Source organism: Pleurodeles waltl, chromosome 11 (assembly GCF_031143425.1).
Source record: "Pleurodeles waltl isolate 20211129_DDA chromosome 11, aPleWal1.hap1.20221129, whole genome shotgun sequence".
In the NCBI taxonomy this organism is placed as follows: Eukaryota; Metazoa; Chordata; class Amphibia; order Caudata; family Salamandridae; genus Pleurodeles; species Pleurodeles waltl.
This window is the reverse complement of record NC_090450.1, coordinates 346,927,270-346,942,240: the sequence shown is the minus strand read 5'-3', so window position 1 is coordinate 346,942,240 and position 14,971 is coordinate 346,927,270. Positions and strand designations below refer to the sequence as shown.

The following is a 14,971-nucleotide window of genomic DNA, read 5'->3' as shown; positions in this document are numbered from 1 at the left end:
GGGTGACCCAGCCTAATCATTTGATGATTTGAACTGCAAAACACACAAAAATACAGAAACAAGCCTTCATCAAACAAATGCACCAATGATGAAATATTGTATTTAATTCCCAAACCAATATGAACATTTTAATTTTAAAGGGAAGGTTGACATTTTTCTAAATTCAATTGAGGCCACTCATCATTCTTATGAAATCGGCCTGCTACATTTTCACTGCTGACGCAGATCAATCGGATTATACTAACTTAATTTTTAGCCTCCAATTTACAATTCCTTCACATTTTCAGAACTTTTTAACTTTTTTAAAATTTATAAACACATTTTTTATCTATTTCATTGTCTAAGCACTTGCTTAAAAACGCCACACGACTTCCTAGTCTTAAGTACATTATCATCTCTGAGCCAAAGTAATTGCTAGAACTAAGGCGTAGACAAACTCTTGACTAAACTTAAAAATTGCAGCACCTTGCAAACTAACTGGATAAATATTATCAAAACTGCAAAGTACAACTATTCTTATTTTGACATCATTGTAGTGTGTCAGCATCCTATAAACTAATTGTAATCCTTACTACTGAAGAAATCAGGTTATGGATACTACTGTTTTTATCTTTTATAACTGAAAGTATTGTAGTAAAACACTACTTCAACGGATTTATTATGCAAAAGGTACTTGTGCCAAAAACACCTAAATAAACGTAGTCAAACTTAGTCACTATACGAAGTGGCGCAAGAGTGACAGATGATCTTGTGAACTGCAGCAATAGCGTGCACTGTGGTGATGCATAGCGTCAAAGCTAGTGGGGGGTGCAGCAATTGGTGTGTTATAGCTAAAGTGTAAGTATGAGATTTATGAACAGGTATACTACGATTTGATAAAATGGGCCATAAATCGCTCACCAACTATTACCAAATCCATTATGTTTTTGCAAATCGACCACTGTAGTAGTTGGTCAGTTTGCATAGACATGATTCGTTGTGGGTTGCAATTTGGCCTACCTCATGAATATTAATGAGTTGGTTGCAAATTGTGACCAAATATGAATCTCACCCATCACAAGGACAGTGCCTGGTGAGGTCAGAACCACCTTGTCTGTGATTGCTGTTAAGTAAAGCCATTTTACATACTAAAATGCCTTTATGTGGCTGAAAGTAGCCCAATTCTGTGAAACAGGCTTTTTGCGAATGCAAAAAGGCATGGTACAGTTGGCCCTAACATGTAAAAATGGCACATAGAATGGTAGAAGAACATTAAAAGTAAAATTCAAAGCCAAACTGTTATGTTGACTCTGAACAAACTGGGTCTGCTGTAACTAGGGTTTTTCGATGTGTCACTGGGAGAACCAAGTTGTGCTGATGTACATATTCTCATTACTTCAATGTATCTCTAACTCACTAATGCACCTGTGCCATCTCTTATCACTGTCTCTACAGGGTCCCCATGACATTTCACCTGAATCGCATCCAAGCCACTCCTTGACTTACCGACAGATTCTTTTCCGTTATTGGGCTAGATGGGGCAAATGGAACAAGTACCAGCCTCTGGATCACATTCGCAAATACTTTGGAGAAAAGATTGCTCTGTACTTCGCCTGGCTTGGTAAATAATAATATCCAACACTTTGCTTCCTTGCTTTGATTTTTCCACCTCAATTTCCCCTCCAAGATTTTTTTTCTGACAAACAAATTCCAATTTTCATTCATGTTTTGTAAAGCCTGTCTATGCAGAACTACTAATGCTTTACGTAGGTTAATAGATCTAAATGTGGGCTCCCACCAATTCCTATATAACCTTCAACCTTTACCCCATGACATATCTCTGTTGTTGGTTGTGCTTGGTTCTGTTCTCTGAAGTGAGTCCATCTTAGATTTTTTTTTTGTTTGCACGGTCTCTTTTAAGGTTCAGCCTACTAGACAGCACATGCGCTGTCTGTTGCAAGATGTATTGTGGGCTTACCAAGAACATACAGGGACTTGGAGACCACCCATTGCTTACCAAGGTTTGGTTTACCTGTCACTTTCATTTAGCTACTTGTTATTTGTGTTCCAGCTTGTCAATCCTGTTTGTCCCTCCCGTGAAGCACACCCTTTTTACCGTCTATTTTGATTGGCTGGCTTCAGCTTTTCTCTTCGGTTAAGCACTCCAAACAAGATTCATATTTTCCAGCTGTATCCCTCGTGTTCTTCTCTCTCCCTGTATTCCATGTAGCTTTGCCAATGCCCACTCCACATTGCCTCTGTCGCCTCCCCACCCCATGTGTGGTTTCCTATTACCCGTGCTGTCCTTATGTTTCATCCGTTGCTTCTACGTCCTAGACCTTCCATGTTGCTTCTGCTCCTGCCCTCCATGTTGCTTCTCCCACATGTGCTCTCCTTCTCAATCGCCCATTGCTTCTCCTCCCCAAATCCTGCATTACTCTCCCACATCCTCACCACCTGTGTTGCACCCCTCCAACCAGGCTAGAAAAAAGCACTAACTTGGATCTGCAAATAAAAAAAAAGTGTCTGCATCATTTTGTAGGCATTCGCATGCATGGTGTATGCACCTACAAAATGGCACTGCTGGCCACGTCATAGGCTCTTTTCTTATTTAGCTATGCTGCGCAGCATTGGTGATGCTGTGCAGAGTAGCTAAAAATCATCAACAAAGCCAACAGGTCTTGAAGGTGAGACCTATTGACTTTGCCAATGCTTGTTTCCATGTGCCATGTCTCTTTGTGATGCACTCAGTGGCGTGTTGTATTTCTTCTTTGGCCCTGATTACAAGTTGGTCAGTGTTATACAGGCCCTGCGTAAATACCTGTTTGTGCATAGGTCGGAATTCTGAGTTGTGTGATATTTGCAGCATCAGGCAATTAATAAATGCATTAAGTATCTCACCTTTTGTTGAATTTCAGCAGTTCAAAACTGCTGGAATTTAACAGAGGAAAAGTCTACTGTATTCACCATAGCATGTGGATATTGGTGCAGTAAACACCAAAACGGGCATGTTGTTCCCCTGAAGCATTGAGATATTTATTGCATGCGATAAATACTGTACCTCAGGTTATCGTTATTTACCTGGTGCCAATAAAAAGCAGGCAGATTTTGACAAAACTGCGAATCAGGGCCTATGTGTTCTAATTGTCACCCGGTAATACTTTGTCTATGCTTTCTTTGGCGAAAGAGTGGAAGAATATCACACATAACGCCTTGTCTATTATTGGGCACAGTATAGTCAGGACCACTAGAATTATGCAGCAGGAGAGGGCCAAATTACGTGGTCAGGTTGAGTAAATTATGTGGCAAGAAAAGGTAAATTATGTGGCATAACGAGGCACATTCTGTAATAGTATTTTTTCCTTCTTTTTTTCATTTTTAGGTCGAGCATAGCAGCGCGCAAGTGCTGCTTTTCCCGATGTGTAGTTATCTATTTGGGCTTTTAACCACACCCACCTCATGCCCATCACATTCACTCAGTTGTGGGCTTGCCTTTCAAAAATCCTTTATTATCATTGGCAAATATTTTACGTTTGTCCCTCTTTGGGGCGGTTGGGTTACCGACTTGGGCATCGCCTCAGTTACATGGATAATTGCACTTTTGCCGATACGTTTGGCTGCGAGCGAACTTCTTTTTCCTTTTGTATGTCTCCTTTACACTCATACTCATGGCGGCCGTCGGCTTGCTTATGTGAAGCTGTTTTACTTTTGCTCAACACTATTATTTGATAGTGCAGTTACAACCCGAACAACTATTACTTATTTTCTCGCACGTGAGCAAGCTCAGGTTTGCAGGCAGCATGCAGGTTTCAGCAGGGAGCTCTCAAACCTCTGAGCGGTGGCGTAATGCAAAGTGATGCCCCATGCTAAACATGACGAGGGGGACTCAATTCTTCCATAAGTCCTAGAAATTCATTTATTTCCTCTGGGCTGAATTCTGACCCCGGGAAGGGATTTCCCGCAGGTACGTCATTACGCCCCTAACTGAGCTGTTTTATAGAAGAATCAAAGACTCCTGGACAAGGTGGATGCAACAAGTGGTCGCTGTGGCGTTGCACCATACCACCAACCTCTGACCGTCTTTAATGGCAGCCACAACACAAAACAGTGCCACCAGAGCCCCTGCGGAACAATCCCTCCCATTGAAAAAGATCACCGTAAATGTCGACAATAAAAAAAGAATCATTTAAAAAAAAAAACAAGGTAATCCCATTTAACAGAAATATCCACCATTCTCAAAATTTAAAATTGGTGACCCAACTTAAGGCTTTATTTAGAGTTTGACCAAGCATTAACACCTCTGTAAGCAGGTTAAGACAGTGGACTGTCTGCAGGGCCTATTGTAAAATCTGCCCATTCTGGGCAGATGTGGTGAATTTGACATTAGAGGGATTATTGTGAGTGAAATTACCATTATCATTTTCCCAGGGAAAAACAAAGCCACAGGTCAGAACTACCACACCCTGAAAAATTGGACATTTCAGGTGAAGTATTACCGCAACAGGAGTTCCAAGGAACCCCTAATGAGGCCTTTGGGACTGGGAGTAATTACATTGTCATTAATCACAGTGGGGGTAATTCTGATGGTGATAGGTTTCCTGCATACCTTGTCATCTGGGAGATACTTCCTCTCTAAATCAGGAACCAGGACTTTGGTTATTTTTAAAAGAAATATCACTGAAAGGAAGATTTCGGATTGACGTGTTCCAATTTTCCAATAAACAATCACATATCTGTTGGCAATCCAGATTTTTGTTTTCATTTACATAAAATAATCACGTTTTTACATGTTTTTACAGCGTCACTTTGGAACTAACTTAATTTAGGCAATGGAGTCAGGATGTAAATGAAAATGAAAAAGTATAAAATAAAGAATATACAGTGCTTTACTTGTATAAAAATATGTAAGTGTCTGTTGCCAACGTTTCTCTTGGGAGGTTGTTGCATCTTTCAACGGCTGTTAGCACCAAAGACTCCCATGCGGTAAGTGGATGATGCCATCACTGCCCCTCCTCCGGCTTCTTCCTTTGGAGGGGGGATGCACATAGTGTGTAAATATGCACTTTCATTTGGTCGAGCGTGCAAGAGCTTTGACCTGTTGTAATTTTTGTGGCTTTTATCCACGCCCACCGCACACCCATCATTTTCACTCTTTCATGGGCTTGCCTTCCAGAAACCCTTTGTAATAATTGGTAAATGCTTTATGTTTGTCTCTCCTTGGAGTGGTTTTGTAACCACCTTGCAGACTGCCCCTGTTACATGGAAATTTGCATGATTGCTGATACCTTTCACTGTGAGGGAACTTGTTTTTACCTTTGTGTTTCTCCTTCATGCTTATGGTGCTTTGAATCAGCTCGCTTATGTCCACTTTTTTATTTTTCATTTCAATTTATGTGGAAAAAAAAGTCCCGTTAGGAATTTACAATGCTAATAGCTCTAACTCGAACAAATGCAAGACCCATTGCATTGAAAATGCATGTTAAACATGCTAACACTGGATGGGCATTAGTTGCACCTCATTAGTACCCGTTCAACAAAAAGGCGATCAGTCCAGCTTTGAAAGGGCCTTCTACTGTGCATCAACAGGTGTGGCGGCATTGTTAGTGACTTCTGAACCGTTTGAGCTAGAAACTATTTTTTTGTTAAAATCTGCAGATTATGCAGCAGATGATGGGTTACGTGGCAAATGCGGAATATCTATAATTATGCAAAAATTGCCACCGGACAATCATATAATTCAAGTGGCCCTGAGTTTAACTGGGATTTTCAGAGGGTGAGAAAGGTTTTGCATTCCTAAGGTATAGAAAATAGGTGAAAATTCAACCCACTCCTTTTTTGTGTACACAATTTTTGTTTTATTCGTTTTTTCATATCAGAAACAATACCGAGACAAACAGTTCTTGGGAAGGAAAGAAATAAAACGTGCCTCTTGTGGTTCCTTGGGTGACTTTTCTACTTTATGTGAATTATGCTTTTAACTAGAACTTTCAAACAAGATACAGGAACAAAACATTTTGCACATCGTTGTACAATTTTGTAATTTTCCTGAAATTTAGCAAAACGTCAGTGGAAAGAAATTATGACAATGATGCACCATCATACTATACCTGCTCTCCTATCCTCTAGAATTACTTTCTATTGCAACCAGTGACCCCTGTGAATCCAACCTTTACCATCAATTGGTATATATGTCTATTAGGATGGACTCCTCCTTCAAAGTTAGAATGTTCTTGATTGTTTTGGTCATACCAGGGGACTACTTAACATCTCAAATCAGTTGGTGCCAGCTTCTCAGCTCCTCTGCATTTCCATATTTATTAACAACGACACTTATCCTAAAGCTGGCCCTCCACTGGAGCACGACCTCAGGCAGTTTTCCAGAGCCCCGAATAATCATCTCAAGTAGGTGACTTAAGGTTCATCTTCTATGACTAGTGACTGGAGCAACACTGGCAGGCTGACTGTTCATTCTGATCTCAGTATATTGGGTAGAGCTGACTATGCAAACTCTTGACACTAAAAACCGCACAAATGAGTGCCACAATGCTGACAATGCAATCTGCTCCATACTACATACAGCTCACAGATTAAACATGGGCAGACTGCAATGTCTAGCTGATATATCAACAGGCAGACTATTTTCTCAACAACCCAGTCACTGGAGTTGACAGGTGAATGATTCTCGGCAACCTATCCTCCACAATAATTTCAGCCTCAGTTATTCACGGTGGTAACTATGATACTTGCATCCTACTGCTCAAGCTCCTCAGTTGAGAGCCCTTCTTGTGAAATGTCTTGACTCTTCAGAGTAAACTAGACCAAACTTTACCACCTGAAACTAAGCCCGCATCAAGTGTGGACTGCTTAGGAAAATGTAGTGCCCTTCGCATCTTGCAGAAGGAGACTTGCTTAGTAGGACTACAGTGTATATAAACATGGCTGGATATAACCTAAATCACATCTCACATCAGAGTATGATGGGCATATTTTTAAAAATTGACAGTGGTGCCCAAGTACAGGCTGAAGCTTCAACAAGTCTCTTTGCTTCCACAAATGCCATCCTCAGGTGATACAGGCCTCATGTACAACACTGGAGACAAAAAATAATGGAAGTCTGTCTGTATGTATCATTACTCTGAAATGCTCTACACTGTGTTCCCAGAACATGGTCACCTAGTGAGGACCTGAAATTACACAGTGGCAGGAAAGACCCGCTGGAAACCACTTCAGAAAGTGGCTTTCCAGCATGTCTGTGGAGGCAGTAAGCAGCCAATGTCAATTAAAGGGTGTGAACATCGGCAACAGCCACGGTGACCCTTTATTTTTTTGGGGGGTTTAAGGGCTGGTTGGCTTGGTGGAAGGCAGAGTGCCTCAGGTTGGTCCCAGCACGAGGCCCTGCCCTCCAAGGCCCGCGCTCTCCTCACACTGTGAAATTTGTCTACAAGTTGGCAGGTCCGGGGTCTCTGACCCTGAAGGCTGACTTTCCAAACTTGATGGTACTGGTAAATCCCTTCAGACCACCTGACAGCAACATTTCGTACCCTTAAAGTCCCAATTGAACATGCAAAGGGTCGAGCTAGGTGTATTAACCTGTGTTTTATGAGAGTTCCTGGAGGGTGTCGAGGGATCTCAGCCTGAAATCTTATTGACATTTGGATAAGATACAGTATTCCATCTGAAAGATTGTCTACATGCTTTATAGTCAAGCTCAGAGTCCTCTTACAGTCGCCTCCCCCAAGGACATCTCCGAAGCCAAAGAATACCAGACTACTTCAATTCAATAACTGAGATTAAATCCTGAATGTAATAAGAGGTCTGAAGCAGGTACAGTACAAATTGAATTGCATTGTGTTGTTTTCATACTGCACACAACACATTCAGATGGAAACAAAGTTGTTTGATACATTAAAGTAAAAACTGCATGTCATGGAATTGTGGGTACATGCTTTTTAACCAGGTAAAACTTAAAGTATTAGTCAAATCTAAATCCTTCCTTAATTCTTGCAAGGCTACCTAAGACTGATTATTAGAGAAGACAGGGTTATAGCTCGGATCGCAGGCTTTGTCTGACACCCATTTTTCATCATCATCAGTTAGAACATGAAAAAGAAATAGGCAGAGGCATAGTAGAAAGAGACAGTGAGCCAGATGCCAGTTGACAGCAGCCAGAGGGAGTCTAAATCCAGACGATCCTCACCTTCCCTCTCCATCAAATCTGACTCGACCCCAAGAGCAGGGACTTCATCTAATCCCCAGCATCCTTTCCCTTTCTTGCCCCTGGTATATGTTCATGTCAGCCAAGGTACCCAACCAAACTAGAGTCAGCTACCTGAGAGCGGAAAGGCTAACCTTTGTCCACCCAGATATAACTGTATATTTTATCAAAGGCAGAAACTTCACTATGGAATTCCTCCATATTCCAGAGGTTAGAAGACTAATGCATGCAAATTTTCACCCACATGGGGCCAATTTCCACATGTCCCTTTTTCGACGAAGTGGCAACTGACATTCTTGGATCCAATGCCCTGAATAGTCCTCTGATGGCTCCACCCCATGTCCCAGCTTTGTTACAGATTACTTCCTGTCCTAACAGAAAGGCAAGACCCCATGTCTTTATCTCGGCCTAGAATGTCAATATTCTTGATTACAAGATCAAGAGAGGGGCACTCCTAAAGACTGCCAAGCATCACTCACCCAACATCTTGCTTTTTCATGAAATTCATGCAGCAGGCTCTCCCATTAATTTCATTGGCTTAAATAAGCTTACTTCAGCATTCAATTCAGGATTCACGAGTGACTAGCATAGAGTGGTGTTTCTTTTTCACAGAAACTCTCCATTCCATACATATGGCATTAAATGTGACACTGAGTGATGATACCTAATTGTTTCTGGCTCTCTAGTATCTGATCACCCTCCCATTTCTGCCACCTTCCTTTCAAGCATGGGACAAGTACTACCATATTCTCCACCTCGTACTTTATTAACAGCAATAGACTTCAGTGGAATAATTAAATCGGACCTCGACAGAAACACCCCACAGCCAACCCTTCAACCTGGGCGAACTCCTGCAAAATACTTTATTAGACTCACTGGAACTTGTAGATGCATGGCGTACACTCCACAATCCATTGGGGCCTATACCTTCATCTCAGGTGCACATAAATGTTTTTCCTGACTGTAAAATTGTCTCCTGCCCAGAGCTGACTACCACTTTCCCTCAGATGTTGATATTGTCCTCTTAGGCATCTTTGAAGTTGATATTCACTGTAAGACATCTCAGATAATTTCTTGATGATCGTGTCCTTAGGGGACTGTGAAGTCAAACACAACAGTATATGGAGTCTGAATACATGGCTAGCAGATGATGTATTTTCTCACACCTCCTGAAAAAAACACAATTCTATTTTCTAACAAATGTGGGGCCAGTCTAATAGCATGCCACTTTCTGGAAAGCTTTGAAGTGGTGACGAAGGAGGTTTAAATCCCAGCTAAAGAAAGCCAATGGGTAAAACAGCACAATATGGGATACCGGCTTCCTGAGCTTGCTCAGCTATACAGATGAGCACAAAGCATTACTTGCAACCATAGGGTCCAGCTCTCCTTCAAACCTTACCTCGCTGATGAGGCCAAATCTTGATGATTAGTCTCACAGAGCAGCCTTTATAATTACATTAATGAGGCTGGTAAACATTTACACTGGATATGTTGTTACGAAAAGCCTTCCAAACAACTAAGAGATAGAAGATATGCTTTGGTTGTGGTGCCGAACTGGTGGATAAATATGCAGTGGAAAAAAAGTTTGCCCCCTTTTATATGCATCTATACAGTCCACAAGACACTTAGGCCCAAATTTAAGAGGCCCTAGCGCCTCCTTGCTCCACATTAGCATCATTGTTTTACGCTAATGTGGCCCAATGAGGCCAAAATCACTGTGCCAGATTTACAAAGTGGTGCAATGCTTAATTTCGCCACTTTGTAAACCCTTGCACCACATTTTGCCTGCGCCAGATATAATGTATGCAAGGGAGTTGTTCCCCCATTAGAAAAAATGGTGCAAATAAATCTGAAAGATTTCTTTGCTCTATTTTTTGCAGCATTATTAACAAATGAGGTGTTAAAGTTAAAAGGGGGCATACCATTATTTATAATGCCATTATTTATAATGGGCTCCTATGCACTGTGCAGGGTTAACGCCAAAAGTATGGCGCTAACTCTGAACAGTACATCAATAGCGTTAAAAAATGTTGACGCTATTGCCCCCTGCCCTGCACCATAGTGAGCCATATTTTAAATACAGCGCCCACGTGGGGGCCGTAGGGGGATGTTAAGGGGCGCAAGAAAAGTGGCTCTGCACTGGGTGCAGCGCCACCTTTTTTAAAATCTGCCCCTTATAGTCAAATTAAACTAGAATCCATCCTGGAAGATGATCTGCTGTTTTCCCTGTCAACAGTAGAGTCTAATCAGATTGACATCATCATCTCAGTAGAGAGGGTCATTGATACCATCTTGCACTCAGCTTCCAGGAAAACCTCAATTTTAAGTAGCCTACTCATAGACCTTTTTAAATGTCTCGCTTCTTGAGTTGCTTCACATGTGTGAGGTGTATGCACATGTGGCTGAGAACAAGATGCTGCCCACAGATTTGACGGAGACAGCTATATTGGTTCTCCTGAAACTGGGTAGGCCACTAAACCAATATATCTTATATATTCAGAAAGATTCAGAAAAAGCCACAGTATCTCCATCAATGACATTCAAACATCCTGGACTGAGGAGAAACAGCAGTCCTCATCCTGCTCAACCTCCCTGGGGTCTTCAGCACTGTCTCCTGTAACACCCTCATCAGAAGACTCCACGAGATTGGCATACAAGGATCTGCTCTCAAATAGATCTGTTCCTTCCTCAGAGGAAGAACCCAAAGGGTCAGGCTGCCACCTTCACATCAGCGACCAAGAAATGCATATGTGGAGTTCCACAGGGATTGTCCCTCAGCGCCACCCTTTTCAACATATACATGACACAACTCGCCAATTCCACCGGATCACAAGACATCACCATCATCTCTTACACCAATGATACCCAACTCATCCGGTCCCTGACACACAAAATAACTACTGCCAGAACCAACTTCACCAACTGCAAGACAATGGAAGCAGACTGGATGTGAATCAAGTGCCTGCAGCTCAGTTCTGAGAAAACATAAGTACTGGTCTTTGCCAACAAGATCTCACCCATGGGACTCCACCTGGTGGCCATCAGAGCTAGGATCAGTACCCACAGTCAAATCTAGGGATTATACCAGGCGACAAGCTCAACATAGTGGCTCAAGTCAATGTAGTGTGCACCTCCTGATTCACATCCTACGCATTTTATGAAAAATCTTCAAGTGGTTGCCTCAGATCACCAGACTGGCCGTCACACAAGCACTTATCACCAGCGGGCTGGACTACGGCAACACTATCTACACCGGAATCTCCAAACCTACACAGATTCCAGGCTATCCAGAAAACAGTTTGAAGGCTCATACTTGACCTCCCATGCCACACCCAAGTCACACTGCACCTCAGGAAGCCTCATTCGCTCCCCATTCACAAGCACAGCCAAATCAAACTTCTCACACAGACATACAAAGTCCTACACAACACAGAGCCAGAATACCTGAATAGCTGCATCACTAACCCACCAGATACCTACTCTCTGTCTCACTCTCACACATTCCCTGCATCCACAAAATTAAAACTGGAGGTTGCTCATTCTCTTACCTCGCATCCAAGACATGGAACAACCTGCCTCTACAAATCAGAGCCTCCTCCTCACTTCTTGAGTTCTGCAAGAAGCTGAGGGCTTAGCTCTTCGAATAAGCATCTTGGGTATCACATAACTACACATTTACCCAAGCGCCTGGATGCCCTCTTGGTGCTTAGTGTGTTATACAAATCAATATAACATAAGATAACATAACAACATATATATAGCAATAGCCTTTATAAATAGAGGGCCCAAGATCCTCGCTAAGGTGCATATGCACCACCTTCTTACATGTATCTAATCTAATGTCCATGCTGACCAAAGTCAATTTATGTTTGGTCACTCCACGTGCCACAACATTAGACACTTTCAAAAGTTGTTTGCTCTTCACTATACACACAAAGACAAGATTTTAGCCTCGCTTTTGAGCATCTGTCCAATGTACAGTCGAGGGCCAGAATTAATGGAAATGGTGTACTGTAATGTCCTTTGCCCGTCAAACAAGGCACCGGATAGGGCTGCCCACTCTCACCACTGTTTTTTGCCCTTGCTTCAGAGCCTCTGACTTGAGAGCTGTGAACAAATGGGTATAATTTGTGGCTTTCACTAGAGGCAGGGGTTGAAGATCACATCTATCTGTATGCAGACAGCCTTTTGGTTTACCTCGTCAACCCCCACTCATCTGGATCATGTACAATGTGACTCTTGGATTGATTCAGCACTTTATCTGGCTTGCAAGCCAGTTGGTCTAAACTGTTCTTTTTACCAGTTGACAGAGCACCAAGCGATGTGCTCTGAGAACCCAAAAATACAGCAGAACTAGAGGGTTTCACATGCCTGAATATCCATGTAATATGCCTGATAACTACTCTGCTCTGAAACACTATACCTTTGGAAAAGTCACCCTGCTGACAGTATCTCCCGTTATCTTTAATAATAGGGCATGCTGCCATTGTACAAAATATTAGCACTGCCAAAACTACTATACCAGCTTCAGAACTCCCCCACTATATTCATCCTGCCTTTTTTAGAGCACTATAAGGTCTGCTATGAAGCTTCCAATGGAAAGGTGGAACCCCACAAGTATACATGATTAAGTGCTATTAGTTTAATGGAGTGCTGGCCATGCTGCATAACTTTCTTCACAATACCTTTGAATGTGTTAATATTCAAACATTCTGGAAAAAGGTCCTTGAAGTATTGTCAAGATTCTTTGGATAGCCAATTCCACGCACACCCAAATTCGCCCCCTCCACATCTTTAATGATATTGATGTCAGTCTTTGCACAAAGGCCCTGCTGCACCTTGGTTTGGTATTAGCCAAAAGAGAAGTTGCCAACATTGGAGTGACACCAGTCCCCCTTCCTCAGTGAGTGGATATAGGTATGAATAAATGTATGAAGTCCAAACATGACAAAATCTGGAATAACTGGAAAGATCTTTTTCGTTTTGACTAACAATCTTAGAGACCGTGTCCGAGGCATCAACTTTGTAATAGAACTGTGGGTATGTTTTCCTGAACCCCCTGAAATGGGTATATGGATCACCTGCTTATATTATGCGTTATCTACTTACACTGTATACATACACTTGTTATGAACTCTCGGAAGATAGATGATTACTTGTTCAATGTTATACAATAAACACAATAGCCAATAAATACATTTACAGAAAGTTAGATAAGAGGTCACATAGACCTCAGATCATTAAAGAAAGTGGTGTATGCATGACAAGTGGTTCAGATAGTTTGCGTCTGAGCACTTCATTTCTCGAAATCTTAATTTTGTCCAAAGTCTTTATTCCCTAGGTTTTGAATGTCTCACTGGAGTAATGTGGGTGTCTTTCTTCTCTGAACTATTTATTTGCATCATATAAGATCTCAAATCTCCTTGTCTTGTCAAGTCAGTCCTCTTGATTAGGGTGTTGTCACCCACTGTTTTATTCTCACATAGGGATTTGAATCTGTTTCACAGCACTCTTTTTTCTTCTCCTCCAGATTTTACATACTTAAGTTTTGGTATCTCTCTTTACTGGGTTTTTGATACATCACTTGCACAACCGTTAGTGCTTTCCTACAGGCTATGTCTAAACTTTCCTTATCCTTTTGAAGATAAGGCACTCTGAATGGACCATAGAAGACCGAGGAAGAAGGCATCACTATGTCTAGTGGCAAACCAGCATTATATTTTTCTGTTGTCTAAATATCTTTCTGTGAACCACAGCATTCTCTAGCTGTCACAACCTTATATCACTGAATTGCATATTTTCAGGTTAATGGATAACCTAACCATAAAATCCCTCTCCTATTTGGTGGTATCCAGTACACAATCTCACGTCCTGTGTTTGGTTTTGCCACAACCATTTTCTTTTTACTTGATCTTACTGCATTGAGTTTTTGTTTATACTTCTCTAGCCATTCACTTTGTTTTGTTCGGGTTATTAAATTTGCTCCATATCTTAGTGCAGTTTGAATAACTTTCCATTGAGCCTCTCTGCTTTTTTTTTCGAAAAAGGCCCTCTTATTTGAGGCTTGCATCACATCTCGTATATTAAAGTATTTCTCCCATCAACTTTGAGGATTGTTATGTAGCATTTGCTTACGTTATTCATTATCTCTTGAAAGTGAGGTACCTCTTCAATGTGGGTGGTCTATAGCCTTTCTTTTCAGAGCATCTTTAATGCAAATTTGCTCATGTAGATGTTCTTTGAGCTGTAAGGGCCTGATTTCCTATTCCCATTCGCAAACCAGGGCTATGCAATTTACACCACAAATGGTTTGCAAATGGGAATGCAATTTGCATGGCAACACATGTACTAATAGGTCACATCATAAATTGTACATGTACAAAGGGGGTGCACAATGACCAGACTAATGAATATGAATGTGTTGCCCCCCTGTGACTGGCTGCAAATGCAGGAATGTGGCCTGGAAGGAACGTATGCCTTTACCTCTGCATATGCATTAGCAAATGGGAAACCTTTAAAAAAAAAAAGAAAAAAATTAGCCCGTGCCCTCCAAAGGCACATGTGCTGCCCTTAAAAAAACGTTTCCCTTTTCTGTACTCATTGGAGGTGTACAGGGGGCGGAGGAGGCATTGATCTCCTGGACCACGGCCTGTTCACTCAAAAGATGGTGGCATGATTCTGCTTTGCGAATCAGTTAACACCCCAACTTTGGCGTCACTACGCAAATGTTGCCACAAATCAATGATATGTTCCACTGCAAACCCTGAGTAGGAGGGG

The 14,971-nt window shown here is 41.7% G+C and overlaps 1 protein-coding gene across 1 annotated transcript in view; it reads left to right on the top strand.

Annotated features, from left to right (window-relative positions):
• Positions 1-14,971, top strand: part of ANO7 (anoctamin 7) — a 2,026,240-nt gene that overhangs the window by 1,099,612 nt on the left and 911,657 nt on the right. Inside the window, exon 9 of the mRNA XM_069213645.1 lies at positions 1,435-1,600. Within this exon, the coding sequence (XP_069069746.1) occupies positions 1,435-1,600 (166 nt within the window). The remainder of the gene's footprint in view (positions 1-1,434; positions 1,601-14,971) is intronic.